The sequence below is a fragment of the Microtus oregoni genome, unplaced genomic scaffold (assembly GCF_018167655.1).
Source record: "Microtus oregoni isolate MIOR12 unplaced genomic scaffold, Mior012 000052F_ref0000163, whole genome shotgun sequence".
Lineage (NCBI taxonomy): Eukaryota > Metazoa > Chordata > Mammalia > Rodentia > Cricetidae > Microtus > Microtus oregoni.
Window position 1 is genome coordinate 8,413,789 of NW_024543828.1, and position 15,206 is coordinate 8,428,994.

The window sequence follows — 15,206 nt, forward strand, 5'->3', positions numbered from 1 at the left end:
AAGACCTTCAGATGGAAAGATGAAGACCTCATTAGCCCACTTGCAACGATTTTGCAGAAAACATTAGAATAACAAATAGTGCTTTTCTTCCATGCCTTATTTTATTACTATAGCTATTGTCTTTGAGACTAAATGCCAAGAGCCTGCTCAACTCTATCATCCTGTGAAATGCCACTTCTTTATGGAATATAAGAATACAAAATAACCGGGGTTTTTTTTTTTGCAAGGCCCAGATTTATTTTAGAGGTTTTTGCATTGGAAATAATACAGATAATTTAGATGAAAATGTTGGTGTAGTATGTCTGGGGAGAGTACAGGAATTTGTCCTCAGCTAACAGTCTCATCTAACAGTGCTTATGAAAAGTTCAGAAGCTGTCTAGAAGAGCAGGCTAAGAACTTAGATTGAGAAGGATGATATTTTGGTGGGCAGAGTGATTCCTAATACTTTGCCGCCCCCCCCCCCCGCCCCCAAGTAAACATTCCCCTCCTCCAGTACTCTAAAAATCAGGATGTTTGAACCAAAGTCTTCTCTTCTTCCTGGAGTATTTGAGAATATGTTGTTATAGATCCAATTAAGCAAATACAATCAATAGTCAGATACACGAGAAAGTAGAACAAGACTACAATAGTATATTTCTAGACTCACTGAGTCTCCACTGATTTGAGGAAGCCAGGTGTTCCTGTTGATTACATTGAAGAGCTATCAAATTGGAATTGTAACATTTTTATATTCTTTGAAATTTCAGCTCTGTTCAACCTTATCCCTGTGGGTCTTCGGGTGGTGGCTATTCAAGGAGTCCAAACCAAGCTGTACTTGGCAATGAACAGCGAGGGATACCTGTACACCTCGGTGAGTCTTTGTGTCCATGTGTTCATGTATCTTGTTTTCATCTGACAGGGAAAAAAATGTATGATGTATATTCTTTTGTCATAAATTTTGGTTTGGATTGGAATATATCAGTTGTAAGGGCAAATTATTTTCTGGTGAAAATGATAGCTCTTCCTAATTGAAAACCAGCATGGTCAATATAAAATTAATAGTATTCCTAAAAATTTTCTATATAGTGCTATTGGACTATTATGTACCATTAAATAGGGAATTGGGCTTTGCAGCTGTGGGAAGCAAAGTTGTTACTTAACTACATAACTATATCTGCCCCATTTATTCCTGAAAAATTAATGAGATCTCTCTCTTAGATCAAGTCCAGGACACAAAAACTGGTTTGTAAAGTGCTCCACAGTTGTCATTGCCAATTTGTTCAGTTAGTACAATTGCCATCTGTTTCCATTTTTAATTTTTTGTCAGAAATTTATGGTTACAGTGTGATAATTTAATAATTGCATACAGTATTATAATGACCAAACCTGGGAAATAAACATTTCCATCCTTTAAAACACTTACAAAATTTTTTGATTATCAGTCATATTTCTGGTGCATAGTGTGCTATTTTATTACAGTTGTAAAATATTTCCCAATCAGGATCATTATGATTCACTCTTTATCATAATTTTGTATGTAGAAATATAAAGGTCATCTCTATTCATTCATATTGCATTGTTATATGAATTATAATATAAAAATGAACATGTTATATCATATTTTATTATACTACTAATGCCATTTTTGTCAAGTACAACTTAACCTCTTCCTACACACAAATTTTGCTGGTGTGTAAGAAGAATGAGGACAGTCATATCTATAAGTTTGTTTGTGTATTATTGATAAATAATATAGGCTACAGATTACTGAGTAATTTGGGACCAAGTGTACTTGGTTAAGCAAATGTTTTAAATTTATATATAACTTTAAATTGCCACAGTACTAGAGTTAGGATTTTATTTCTATAAATAGATCTACCTACCAGTTATAAAAGATCCTTGCTATTTTTATTGTTTATTTTGAATTCCTGAATTTTAGGAAAGGTACAGGATATTTAAAATGAAGAAACTAGACTGGTAAAATTGCTTTGTGTTAAAAGGCGTTTGCTATCAACTTTGATTGTCTTAGTTTAATCCTCCAACCGTTCGTCATTCAATCAATGTAGACAATCTTTAGGCTTTCAAAAAAGGAAAACATTGCTTATCAAACTGCCTACTAGCCTTAAGAATGAGGTGATTACCGACTATCAAAACCCATTGTAGATTGGATGGAAGTGGTTAGATGGACAGACTTGATTTCCTTGTCCTGAACGGAGTGGCCAGTCGTCAGGCTAGTCATAGAGCTCAATAAATACGCAGAATCCACCACTCTCTGTAGTGTCACAAAGAAGCACTAACAATGACGGTGACCTGTGCAAATGGATGTGAGCTGCAAGTAAGAAACTGACTGGAAGCCACAGGAGTGCACGAGAATGTGAAGGGAGGCGGGCGCCCGCGATCTCCCAGGTGTGCTTGTTGACAAAGCCCACGTGCTCAGGATGTGTAGGCCTGTCTACTTTGGCTTGGTTTGGATGATTCTTAAGTTTATTAGCCTAGTAATGGCCAAAAGTACTTGACTAAGCTTCCACTAATTAGTTACAAAACTGAAAAGCCTCAATTTTTAAGAGAAACAACATATAAAATGTATTTGTCTGTAAAAATTGTATATATTTTTACAGAAAGTCTATTTCTTTGAATATAAAAGAGGGAAGGCTCTGATTTAGTTTCTCCATACCCTTTTGAAAAGATTTGCAACTTGTAGTTAAAATCTATTTCTTACAGCTTTTTAGAACTTTGTCATGACCAGTACTAGAGACAGAACCAGCTGTGCATGCACTGGCTGTAGTAAGGCAAATCAGATTCACAACTATGCAGGCTTAATTTTCCAGTCTGATTTTGTATTGCAGGTAGCTCTAAGGCATTTGACCCCCCCAGTGACTTACTAAATTGTAAAGTGGTTTGGGAATTCAGGCTAGAGTCATAACCATGGTGCTATTCACAGGCTTACTTCTTTAATACAAATTTAAGCCTGGTGTTGTCAATAAAACAAGTATGTATTTCTTTTCTACAAAAAAAAAACCATTCTTCAAACTGCAAATTAAAAAATTAATCTGTTTTTGCTCTTGGTCTCTCTTGTTAGCTGAATTTCATTCAAAGTCAGATATCTAAAGACTTTACATACACTGTAAAAATCCTGCATTCACCTTGGTTTTAAGTGACCAAGAGGGAAAGAGATGTGAGAGACAAACAAGCCCACAATGGCTCACTCACAGCTAGGCACCTCAAACTCTGAGCACCTGTCAGCATTTTGTCTTGTTGGCCATGACATACAGATTTACCTTGTTTGATAAACTAAAACTTTGAATTCATTGCAAGCTTTATGAAATCTATTATCTATCAATACAGTGCTAGTATTATAGGAAAAGCAACGGAATACTTTTAGGTTTGTTAGTACTATAGCACAATTTCATTTCAGGTAACTTTTTTTAGATCAGCAGGGTCAAATGCAAAAGTAAGCGTTTAATCTGAAAAATGACTCCTTGAACTAATATGCAGATATGGAAAGGAAATAAAATAATGAATATACTTAAGAAGATAAATGTAGAAAATTCTATATTGTTTTAGATAGGGTTTCTATTGCTGTGATAAGACACCATGACCAAGGCAACTTAGAAAAGGAAGAGGTTATTTAGGCTTTTGGTTCCAGAGGTTTAGAGTCTATGATGGTGGAGTCAAGGCAAGGCGACATGTGCACAGAGTAGCATCTGAGAGCTTACATCTCATTCCCCAAGCAGGAAACTGAGACACATTGGGAATGGCATGAGTCTTCTGAAACCTCAAAGCTTACCCTAGTGACACATATCCTCCAACAAGGCTACACCTCCTAATCTTTCTCAAACAATTCTACTACTGGGAGACCAAGTATCCAAACATGAGCCTACAGAGGTCATTTGCATTCTAAACACCACATTTCATTCCCTGGTCCCCATGAGCTCATGCCCATATCATAATGTGAAATGTACTGATTCCAATATCAAAATTCCCTATAGTCTTTCAGTCTAAACACTTTTAAAAGCCCAAAGTTTCTTCTGAGACTCAAGGCTTTAATCTTACTTGTAAACCCCTGTAAGATTAAAAAAAATTCTAACATGCAATGTCATAGAATATATATTATAAAAGGAACAAATCAGGCATAGGGAAGGAATATTGAACCAAAACCTAGCAGGTGAAAACCGAGAATCCCATCACTTCACATCCGTTGTTGAAGGATCATATGACTCTACCCTTCTAACTTTGCTGCCCTCAAGATAAATCTTGCTCTTAGGATGATTCAACTGCCCATGCACAGCTCGCCTTGGCAGATATCCCTCATCTCTAGCATGTCCAGCATCTTGGGGTTTCCAACACAACCAGATTTCACTCTACACAATTGCTTCTCAGGGCCTTCATTCAGGAGCTGCCCTGTCATACATTGCCTGGCCTCAGTGGCTCTCTTTAACCATGAAAGATTTCACAACCATTTTACCTATGATTCTTGAACCAGAATCAAATGGAAGGTGCTGCTAAGGTTGGCTGTTTGTTTGGAATGCAGCCTGGCCCCATTGATCACATTTGCTGTGGCTTTCCTTGGTTTCTCTTTTGAAAAGCAGAAAGTTACTTAGGCATTTTCCTCACAAGTTGGAAACCTAGATGGGTAAGGCCTTGCCCTAAAGGCAATCTTCCTTTATTCTTTTGTGGATCAAGCTTCTCCTCAATCTCCTTAGCTCTTTCAGCACAAGCCTTGACTCCAATATTAATTTTTTCTCTTTTCAGATGGCATTTTTTTATTTCTTTTTGCCCCACTTGGGTTTTTTTTTTTTAATCATTGTAGAGCTGCATAATAGTGGTTACTGATAACCCCGTGACAGGTCAATATCGGGCTACCTTGAAATCTCTTCTACCGAAGAAATTGGTTTATTTTAAATTTAGCCTCAGAAAATTCTTAAGACAAGGGAAGAAATCAACAATAACCTTCGCCAAAACATCCTAAAATGATTTCTAACCTAGTTGCAAATATTGTTCTCCTCTGAAATCTTTTGAGTCGGGTGCCCATTGTCTGTGTAACTGTCAGCATTACTATCTCCCAGTGTCCTACTAAGATGACCCATTCATTTCTGCTTACTGCATTCAATCCCTTTTCTTGTCCAAAATCCCAAACTCTGCCACATTCCTTCAAGAATCAGTACAGTCAGTTCTGTCAAACCATAGCACCATTTCAGCACTAACTTCTCTTAGTTACTTTTCTAGTGCCATGATAAAACACCATGAAGAAGGCAACTTAGGAAAGAAAGCATTGAATTGGACATAGGGTTCCCAACAGTTAAAGTCAGTCCATGATGGTAGAGGGAAGACATTGCAGTTGGAGCAGCCGCTGAGAACTCATATTTCAAGCCACAAGTAAGGTGCAGAGAGCCACACTGGGGATAAAGTGAATCTTTTGAAACCTCAAAGCTGCCCCCAGTGACACACCTCCTCCCACAAGGCCATACCTCTTAATCCTTCCCAAACAGATCCACCAACTGGGAACAATATTCAAATATATAAGCCAATGACTGCTTTTCTTATTCAAAACCCTACAAATATGTATTTCCTATTAAGGGAAAATAACCTTAAATAAGCAATTGAAAACTATGGAAAGTAATTACATTCTTATTGAAATATTTCAGATATACCAAAGCAAAATGTAGGTGTAAAATATTCAAACTGTCTTGTTCTAGCACTGAAAACTGAGTCCTCTCCAGATAAATGTTCCAATTCTTTCCATTAGTCTGTATCCATTATGACTTTAGGTTCCTTCAACAAATTTATCACCATTCCCTCTGGAGCCCTATTTTATTTTCATCTCATTTAAAATGTTATCTCTGGACCCTAATAGGATAGAATTCTATCCTAATGACTTCATAGTCAACTTACTTGGTAATCAATTTAGGCTCTATAAGTTGGCCATAAAGTGTCTGTCATACCCATTCAGCTTTGCTCTTATAGCACAAAAGCAATCACAGGCAATAAAATAAATGAATGAATCACTATATTCCAGTAACAGTTTATTCACTAAAACATATAGTGATGTGCATTTTGCTTATGGCTACAGTTTTCCACAAATAGTTGCTCTTTGCCTCCTCCATCCCTGTGTTTGGGATTTTCACTGATGACCTTTCATTGTATGTTAATGGGATAAAGAAGTAATCTGGCAGAATATCCATTTTACTCTATCACATGCAAACATGCTGCACTAACATCTGCCCCTGTCATCTCATTATCCTTACCTCCTTGTAGAGGGTTTCTTCCTCTCCTACCCCTTATCTTCCATTTCAATCACCTGCCCTGTTACCTTGGGACTTCCCCTCATTTATCTTTACTCCCTGTCTACTAGCTCCTGTTATTTAGTTAACATTCACCAAAAAAAAAAGGAAAAGGAAAGAAACCAGACCAAACAAACAAGCAAAGAGGCCCACCTGAAAGGCATCATTAAGCTCTACCTCACCTCCCCCACCCCAGATAGTCACTGGTGTCTTCAGGGTATTCAGAGAACTGAACTTTCCTATCCCTCTTCTATCCACTGTCGTGTAGCTTCATCTCCACTGGAAGGCTTTAGCAAGACCACACTTCTTACTTTACCTTGTTTTTTTCAAGCTGTTGATGTTTTTGACCCTGCTTAAAACTCTCTCCCTCTCTAGTGTTGGCCATGCCATTAGATACGCTAAAATTTCTTTTTTCTTTGCTAGTCACTTCCAAATAATATTTGGAAAACTCCTTCCCCTTTGCATGCTACATATTTCTTCTATGCTTGCCATAGTAATAAGTACCATTCATAGTCACTGAACAGATAGAAATGATGTGTCTGCATATAGTGCATTTTAACGGATGTGTGCAATAAGGCTCAGAGGAGGGCCTTGACAGGTCATGAATGAAAACAAGAATTTGACCTTTGGTATTTCAGTTGATGGAAAAACCATTATCCAAATGTAAATAAAAGAAAATAGGCAGATTTTATGATTGATATACCAGGGTGCAGGTTTTCTATTTCTACAGGTTGTCTTTACATTTCTGAAGGAATGTTCTGAGGCAATGAAAACTGCTGATTCTTGGGACACCTTTTTAATATAATCTATTTTCTTCTTTTGATTTCTGCTTGATAATTCCATTTCAGTTCAGTTTTCTTCCTTACCTTTATCCATCAAATAAAATCACCTACATGTTGTTATTGTCATAGATAACAATTTATGTCTCATGGTTAATCTTAGGATACTTGTACTGTACTCTGTTTCCCCATTTTTATTTCTTTTTTTTAAAATTTATTTATTTATTTATTTTATTTATTTATTAAGGATTTCTGCCTCGTCCCCGCAACCGCTTCCCATTTCCCTCCCCCTCCCCCGATCAAGTCCCCCTCCCTCATCTGCTCGAAGAGCAATCAGGGTTCCCTGACCTGTGGAAGCCCAAGGACTGCCCACCTCTATCCAGGTCTCGTAAGGTGAGCATCCAAACTGCCTAGGCTCCCACAAAGCCAGTATGTGCAGTAGGATCAAAAACCCACTGCGATAGTTCTTGAATTCTCAGTATTCCTCATTGTCCGCTATGTTCAGCTAGTCCGGATTTATCCCATGCTTTTTCAGACCTAGGCCAGCTGGCCTTGGTGAGTTCCCAATAGAACATCCCCATTGTCTTAGTGTGTGGGTGCACCCCTCGTGGTCCTGAGTTCCTTGCTCGTGCTCCGTCTCCTTCTGCTCCTGATTTGGACCTTGAGATTTCTGTCCGGTGCTCCCATGTGGGTCTCTGTCTCTGTCTCCTTTCATCACCTGATGAAGGATAATATTCATGAGGATGCCTATGTGTTTGTCTTTGGATTCACCTTCTTATTTAGCTTCTCTAGGAACATGAATTATAAGCTCAATGTCCTTTATTTATGGCTAGAAACCAAATATGAGTGAGTACATCCCATGTTCCTCTTTTTGGGTCTGGCTTACCTCACTCAGGATAGTGTTTTCTATTTCCATCCATTTGCATGCAAAATTCAAGAAGTCCTTGTTTTTTACTGCTGAGTAATACTCTAATATGTATATATTCCATACTTTCTTCATCCATTCTTCCGTTGAAGGACATCTAGGTTGTTTCCAGGTTCTGGCTATTACAAACAATGCTGCCATGAACATAGTTGAGCATATACTTTTGTTGTATGATAGGGCCTCTCTTGGGTATATTCCCAAGAGTGGTATTGCTGGATCCAGGGGTAGGTTGATCCCGAATTTCCTGAGAAACCGAAACACTGCTTTCCAGAGTGGTTGCACAAGTTTGCATTCCCACCAGCAATGGGTGAGTGTACCCCTTTCTCCACAACCTCTCCAGCAAAGGCTATCATTGGTGTTTTTATTTTAGCCATTCTGACAGGTGTAAGGTGGTATCTTAAAGTTGTCTTGATTTGCATTTCCCTGATCGCTAAGGAAGTTGAGCATGACCTTAAGTGTCTTTTGGCCATTTGAACTTCTTCTGTTGAGAATTCTCTGTTCAGCTCAGTGCCCCATTTTATAATTGGGTTGATTAGCCTTTTGCAGTCTAGTTTCTTGAGTTCTTTATATATTTTGGAGATCAGACCTTTGTCAGTTGCGGGGTTGGTGAAGATCTTCTCCCAGTCAGTGGGTTGCCTTTTTGTCTTAGTGACAGTGTCCTTTGCTTTACAGAAGCTTCTCAGCCTCAGGAGGTCCCATTTATTCAATGATGCCCTTAGTGTCTGTGCTACTGGGGTTATACGTAGGAAGTGGTCTCCTGTGCCCATGTGCTGTAGAGTACTTCCCACTTTCTCTTCTATCAGGTTCAGTGTGTTCGGACTGATATTGAGGTCTTTAATCCATTTGGACTTGAGTTTTGTGCATGGTGATAGATATGGATCTACTTTCATTCTTCTACAGATTGACATCCAGTTTTGCCAGCACAATTTGTTGAAGATGCTCTCTTTTTTCCATTGTATACTTTTAGCTCCTTTATCGAAAATCAGGTGTTCATAGGTTTGTGGGTTAAAGTCAGGGTCTTCTATTCGATTCCATTGGTCGACTTCTCTGTTTTTATGCCAATACCAAGCTGTTTTCAATACTGTAGCTCTGTAATAGAGTTTGAAGTCAGGGATGGTAATGCCTCCAGACAATCCTTTATTGTATAAGATTGTTTTGGCTATCCTGGTTTTTTTGTTTTTCCATATAAAGTTGATTATTGTCTTCTCCAGATCTGTGAAGAATTTTGATGGGATTTTGATGGGGATTGCATTGAATCTATAGATTGCTTTTGGTAGAATTGCCATTTTTACTATGTTGATCCTTCCAATCCAAGAGCAAGGGAGGTCTTTCCATTTTCTGGTATCTTCTTCAATTTCTTTCTTCAAAGACTTATAGTTCTCTTGTTGCCACAGGGGACAGACTTGGTGTCGGCTCAAGTGGCAGTGACAAACCATGTGTGGCACCGATGATCGTAACTAACCATTATTTCATAACGTGTTTACTTTTAACCATGCTATAACTATCTTTCTCGAACAACAAGAAATTACCGTTCACTGTGCATAAAAAATTTCTTACCTTTGAGTTTTTTTAAACTAATAATAAGGAGTTCCATATAAGGGTTTGAGAGTTCTCAAAACTTCATAGCGTAAATATTTTATAACATGAAGCTTTTGTAATAAATTTTTAAGTGTTCTTGAAATATATATTAGCTATAAACTCTCAAGAGTTTTAAATATGGAAATATTGGTAATGTTTTAGTATTTATTTAATAGAATAGTAATATATACTAGGCACAGTTGATAACAATGCATAGATAAACAAAAAGTATTTCTTTTTTCTTTTAGAATATTCTAGAACTCATGGCACCATGTTTATCTAATTTCTTATATTTTGTCAAAAGCAGTTGACTATTTCTGGGATACACAGTGTCAGTTCTAGCAAAAATGTGTAGATAATAGAGATTTTGAAAGAAGAAAGGCTTTCCAATGCATACATCACCAATAATTTGTGAGAATAATATAACCAACATGATTTGTGGTTTTGGAACTGCCAAAGCAAGCCATATGAAGGAAACAAGTTTCTACAAATTATCTAGTTTCATACCTTAACCATAAGGCAGCCTTTGTTACTGACTCAGGAGCTCCACTCAGTTGTTCTAAATTAAGGGTATAGGTTTTCTTTTTTTTCTTTCTCTAATAGATAGTTTATACATACTTTAAATTTATCACTTTTTTTTCTCACATCACATGAAGATAGACTAATATATTATTCTCAACATCCTATGATGTGTTTTCCATTCAGGGGAATCACTATCAGAAATACAGAGAATTCAGGTCATAACAGTCCTCTAGTAGCTATAACACAGAAACATTATTTTTCCTTTTTTGATAACCTAGATTTGCTTCTAATTAAGCAGTAATTACATACAGTAATTGTTCTTAATTACTGTATGTAAGGCTCAGGGAAAATTGTGGAAGAAGGGTGCAGGATAGTTGGAGATCGAAGAACCAGTGGAACAGGAAATCTGCTATGAAAGTATGTATACTAGAAATGATAGGGGAACTGTACTCATGAAATCTCACCAACATGGCTGCTTAGAAAAGACCTGGACAAATACAGTACCAATAAACTTATTGATATCAAAAGGGGAAATTTCATAAGGCCCCAACCTTTGGCAAAGAAACAAAGGAATAATGAGACAAAGATAAATAGTCTTCCTCAGGGATAAATGGATTGAGTAGATTGTTTTTATGTATTTAGGCATATATAGCGATGTATGCATATGACATTCAAATATGTAACAACTAAAGAAAATATGCCCATGGTTTTGTAGGAGCAAGACGGAATGCCTGGGAAGGGTTGGCGGGAAGAAAGGAAAGGGCAAAATGATAAATTTTAGGGTTTTTTTTATAAGCATGTCATATGGATCAATAGAATCTTTAGTTTAAGTCCAGATGCATTAGTTGTTTATGATTTTGTATCACCTTTCACAAGATTTTAGCCATTGTGAAATTGTTAAACCTTGCTATTTAAAACAATGCAAGTGTCCCAAAATATTTAAGGTGATAGAAATGCTAACTAGTACAATGTGATCAATGTATATCAACTGTCACACTGACTTGGTAGAACTAACATGAAGAAAATAAATATAAATGTCAAGTGGAGTATGTTCCCCCCAAACATTACCTTTCCATGTTCATTTGCTTACTCAAGTGTATACATGGGTATGAATGTTGCAGTATATCATGTGCTTTGCATTCTCTAGCCCCATCACCCTCTCCTGTTCCCCCTGTTCCCACGAGTCGACTTCCCTTTTTCCTTTCCCCAAATAGTCTCCCTTCTACATTCATGTCATATATGTCATTGGCAACATTCCCAGGAGTGATATAATAGTATAACTATAGTTTTATTTTTAGCTTTGTAAAGAAATTCCACATTAATTCCTGTGGTGGCGAGAGTAGTTTATAATCTTGACAACTTAGAATCCTTGCAGATTATACACTGAACAATTCTGACTCTGAGCTCTTTGGCCCTTTTAGATATAGGTATTCTCTATTCCTTGGCCTTCCTAATCTTTTGGCTACACCATTGGACTTTTTTTTAATATTTCAAGCCATTGACTATATTAACTGTATTATTTCCTCCTTTTTCTCTTTTGTTCTTTATTTTTTGTATGTATATATGTGTGTGTTCATGTGTGTGAAGATGCATGTTCACACAGAGATCAAAGGTGAACATTGCGTATCTTTGTCAGTCATTTTGGAGACAGAGTTTCTAACTGAACATTACATGCACTGACTCAGCTAGCGTGGTTGATCACTGGTCCAGGGATCTACCAACTTGTCCCTGCATCCTAGAGCTGGGATGACAGATGTCTACTGGGAGCCTGTCTTTTGACATGGGTGGTGAATATTTGAACTCAAGTTCTCATGCTTTCACAGCAAACAATTTACCAACTAATCAATGCCCTCATCCTCAGCCTTCTTCTTCCCTTTTCTTCATAAAAAGCTGCCTTGTTATCCTTGTTCAGGGGCCATGCTAATCTTCTCTGTGTAGTTCCAGTTTTAGTATATGTGCTGCGAAAGAGAGCATAGCCAGGCAGTGGTGGCACACACCTTTAATTCCAGCACTCAGAAGGCAGAAGTAGGCAGGTCTCTGTGAGTTCAAAGCCAGCCTGATCTACAGAAGATAGTTCCAGGACAGGCACCAAAGCTATATAGAGAGAGCCTGTATTGAGAAAAAGGAAAAAAAAAGCTGTGTTGTTGAGATACAACTTCTAGATCATAAAATTATTCATTATTGTGTATGTAATTCAATAGTTTTCACATATTAACACATTTTAGCAAACATCATTGCTATTAAGTTCTAGAACTTATTATTACCATGAATGATAAAATTATACCAACTAGCAGGCATACCCCATCCCTCCTCTCACTTCTTGGTAACTGCTAACCTATTTTTTCTCAGTGCATTTACCTATTTTAGGTAATTCATATAAATGGTATTATACACCATATAATCCTTTGTGGTTGGTATCTTATCACTTAGAATAAAGGGCTTTGATTAAAGTATCTGACTTACTTCTCAATACATAATTGACTGACTCTAAGAAAATTGGAGATTAGCACATGTGCAAAGAACAACACATGCCTTTTGCTCAGATTCAACTTACCCTAATTGCTTTGGCATTCATTCTATTTATGTAGCTATCTATCATGTATCTGTATCAAACAATCATTGTTTTCTGCGTGGGAGCCACTTAAGAATACATTAAATTTTGAGCATAAGGTGGCTGAGGAGATTGCTCGGTGAGTAAAGTAGTTGCTGTGGTGAGGACTTGTTTAGAGACCCAGCACCCACTTAAATCTCAGTGTAAACAAGCACAGGATTGGGATGGAGGGCAGGCCAAGGAGGAGCCTCCTGTTTAGTCACTGGCCAGGCAGTCGAGTTGCAAAGCCAAACTCCAGCTTCAGTGAGAGAGCCTGTCTCAAAAAATAAAGTGGAGAGTGATAGAAAAAAAAAACTGCTCAAAGTCAACCTTTGGCTTCTACATGTATACTTATGGGCAGGCAGACCCCACTCCATTTACAGATATCTTCACTAGACGGACAGAGTAGATACATAAAAATGCTTCATATCTTATCCTTTATTTACTAGCAATAGGTGCAATTCTTAGATTGCCACAACAAAGTATGTTCTTCAAGTTCAGTAGACTTAACATAAATATATTGAAAAATTTTAGCTCATCTACTGTCCATTTTCTCGTTTTGTGAGTTGACAGATATGTTTGTTATAACATTTTCTCTACAGTATAGGATCAAGTCTAGAGTAAGAGAGTATATGAAGCTACATAGTCATATTCCTGTAATATCCTCTGAACTAGATCATTTCTTGTACTTTTATTTTACAATATTGGCAGATTTTTTTCTGAGGTAGAGTGTCATCATGTAGCCTCTGACCTAATTTTTTTATAGAAATTGACATCTCTAGTGCAAATGCTAATGTAGAAGTATTAAAATCTGCACAAATTTATTGACCACTTCAGAGCAATTAATGCACTCCAAGAAGTTTTATGTAACATGGAAAATGTTTGGGTTATGTCAAATCTGTGTAACACCAACTAGACATAACTTAAGGTCTAGAGTTATTATCATAGAGGATTACAAATTTAATAAAAATGCAATGTAGAACAATGTTTTAGTCATTAGAACTCATTGAGGAACTGGTGTTATCTCAATCATAAAAGAAAGGAAACTGAAAATTAACGTGAGCAGTATCATATCCAAAGTAGAAGAAGTTTTCATCAAGCTAAAGTGCTAAACCAAAGAGAGTGGGTGCAAAGAAATATTAACTTCTGTCTGTAAGTTTTTCGTGGGTCATTAAGGTAGTGTGCTGGGGAAAGGTGCTTGTTGCCGAGCCTAATGTCCTGAATCTGACCGCCTGAACCCACATGGTGAAAAGAGAGAACAAACCACTTGTTCTCTGACCTCCGTATGTGCACTGCGGTTCATGGCCCTTCCTCTTCGCACAATTACAAGTAAATATAAAAATCTAGAACTTTTTCTCATTGGTATACTTTAATGAACAGTTGTTGCATGTTTATATAGTATAAAATTGCAGAAGTTCTAACTGTCCAAATTTCCAGTTTCATTGCATATGTTTTTTTGAAAACTATAATCATATAATCTATATATGCACTCATACATTGTGATGGTGCTTTTTGTTCAGACAAAAGTATTATAACATTATAAGGGTTATTATATAGACACATTTCGGAGTCATATCTTTTGGAATTTAAATTGTAAAACCTGAGATTTGAGAGGAAGCAAAGCTTCATTTTCAAGACCAAGATAATTTCCCAGACCACATTTGTTTCACCGGTTTACTATTTTCTGTACTACTAAGATTTTCATGAAAATATAGACAATACAGCTTGGTATTTAAATATCCTCTTTTCATAGGCTCTATTAAAAATTAGCCGAAGCTAGTAAGTTATTCAGGGTGATATATCATATGACTGAGGATTTTACTTTCTCAGAAATCAGAAAGACAATAGTGGTGGTAGCTAAAGACAGATACCGACTCAGTGATCGATTTCCGAGGCCAAGTTGGAAAATTAATCTAAATTAGAAGTCATGGGGTCCATATTTAGCAGAGTGTCTCATGCTTTAACTGGGAGTTAAAGTCATGTTTATAGAAAAACATAATTTATATTTGAACAAAAATATAAAATAATGGTCAAGACAGACAAAGAAGAATTTTAACAGTTAAAGTAACATGTGAAGAGATTGCTTTTTCTCCTCTCTTTTCCCCCTACTTCTCTGTCTCTCTCACACACAAAGACAAATGGAGAAATCAAACTCATACTCTGTTGCTATGATGACACTAGTTTATTTTGGAATTCCTAAAATAATGCTAAGCTTCTAATATATAACCTACCCTGGCCATCAGAAGATTGCTCTAACAGTATACTCAGTAAAATTTAGTAGATATATGGAAGAGAACCAATGGCCTTTTAGCATTATTTTATGTTAGTATACCATGAATAGCATGAAGACATTATTCAATGAAGGTGCTAATTTTAGTCCTTACCTTCTTGTTTATTTTAATCCACAGTGAGATAGGGAAGAAAAAGTTGTTCACTAATATGTTTTTCCATGTTGTTCTTATTTCTATGAAACTTGTGCTTTGAAATAGTTCATTTCTAAATTCCAGGATCATTAATTAATAACTCATTTCCCCCATTCTACCCTTAGCCTT

The 15,206-nt window shown here is 36.8% G+C and overlaps 1 protein-coding gene and 1 pseudogene across 2 annotated transcripts in view; one reads left to right on the forward strand and one right to left on the reverse strand.

The window, feature by feature from the left end:
• LOC121437524 (fibroblast growth factor 13) overlaps window positions 1–15,206 on the forward strand; it is a 509,730-nt gene that overhangs the window by 425,926 nt on the left and 68,598 nt on the right. For both annotated transcript variants that reach the window (XM_041637389.1, XM_041637390.1), the window contains one exon: window positions 747–850. In XM_041637389.1, coding sequence (XP_041493323.1) covers window positions 747–850 — 104 coding nt within the window. The remainder of the gene's footprint in view (window positions 1–746; window positions 851–15,206) is intronic.
• On the reverse strand, window positions 11,949–12,038 carry LOC121437573 (annotated as a pseudogene).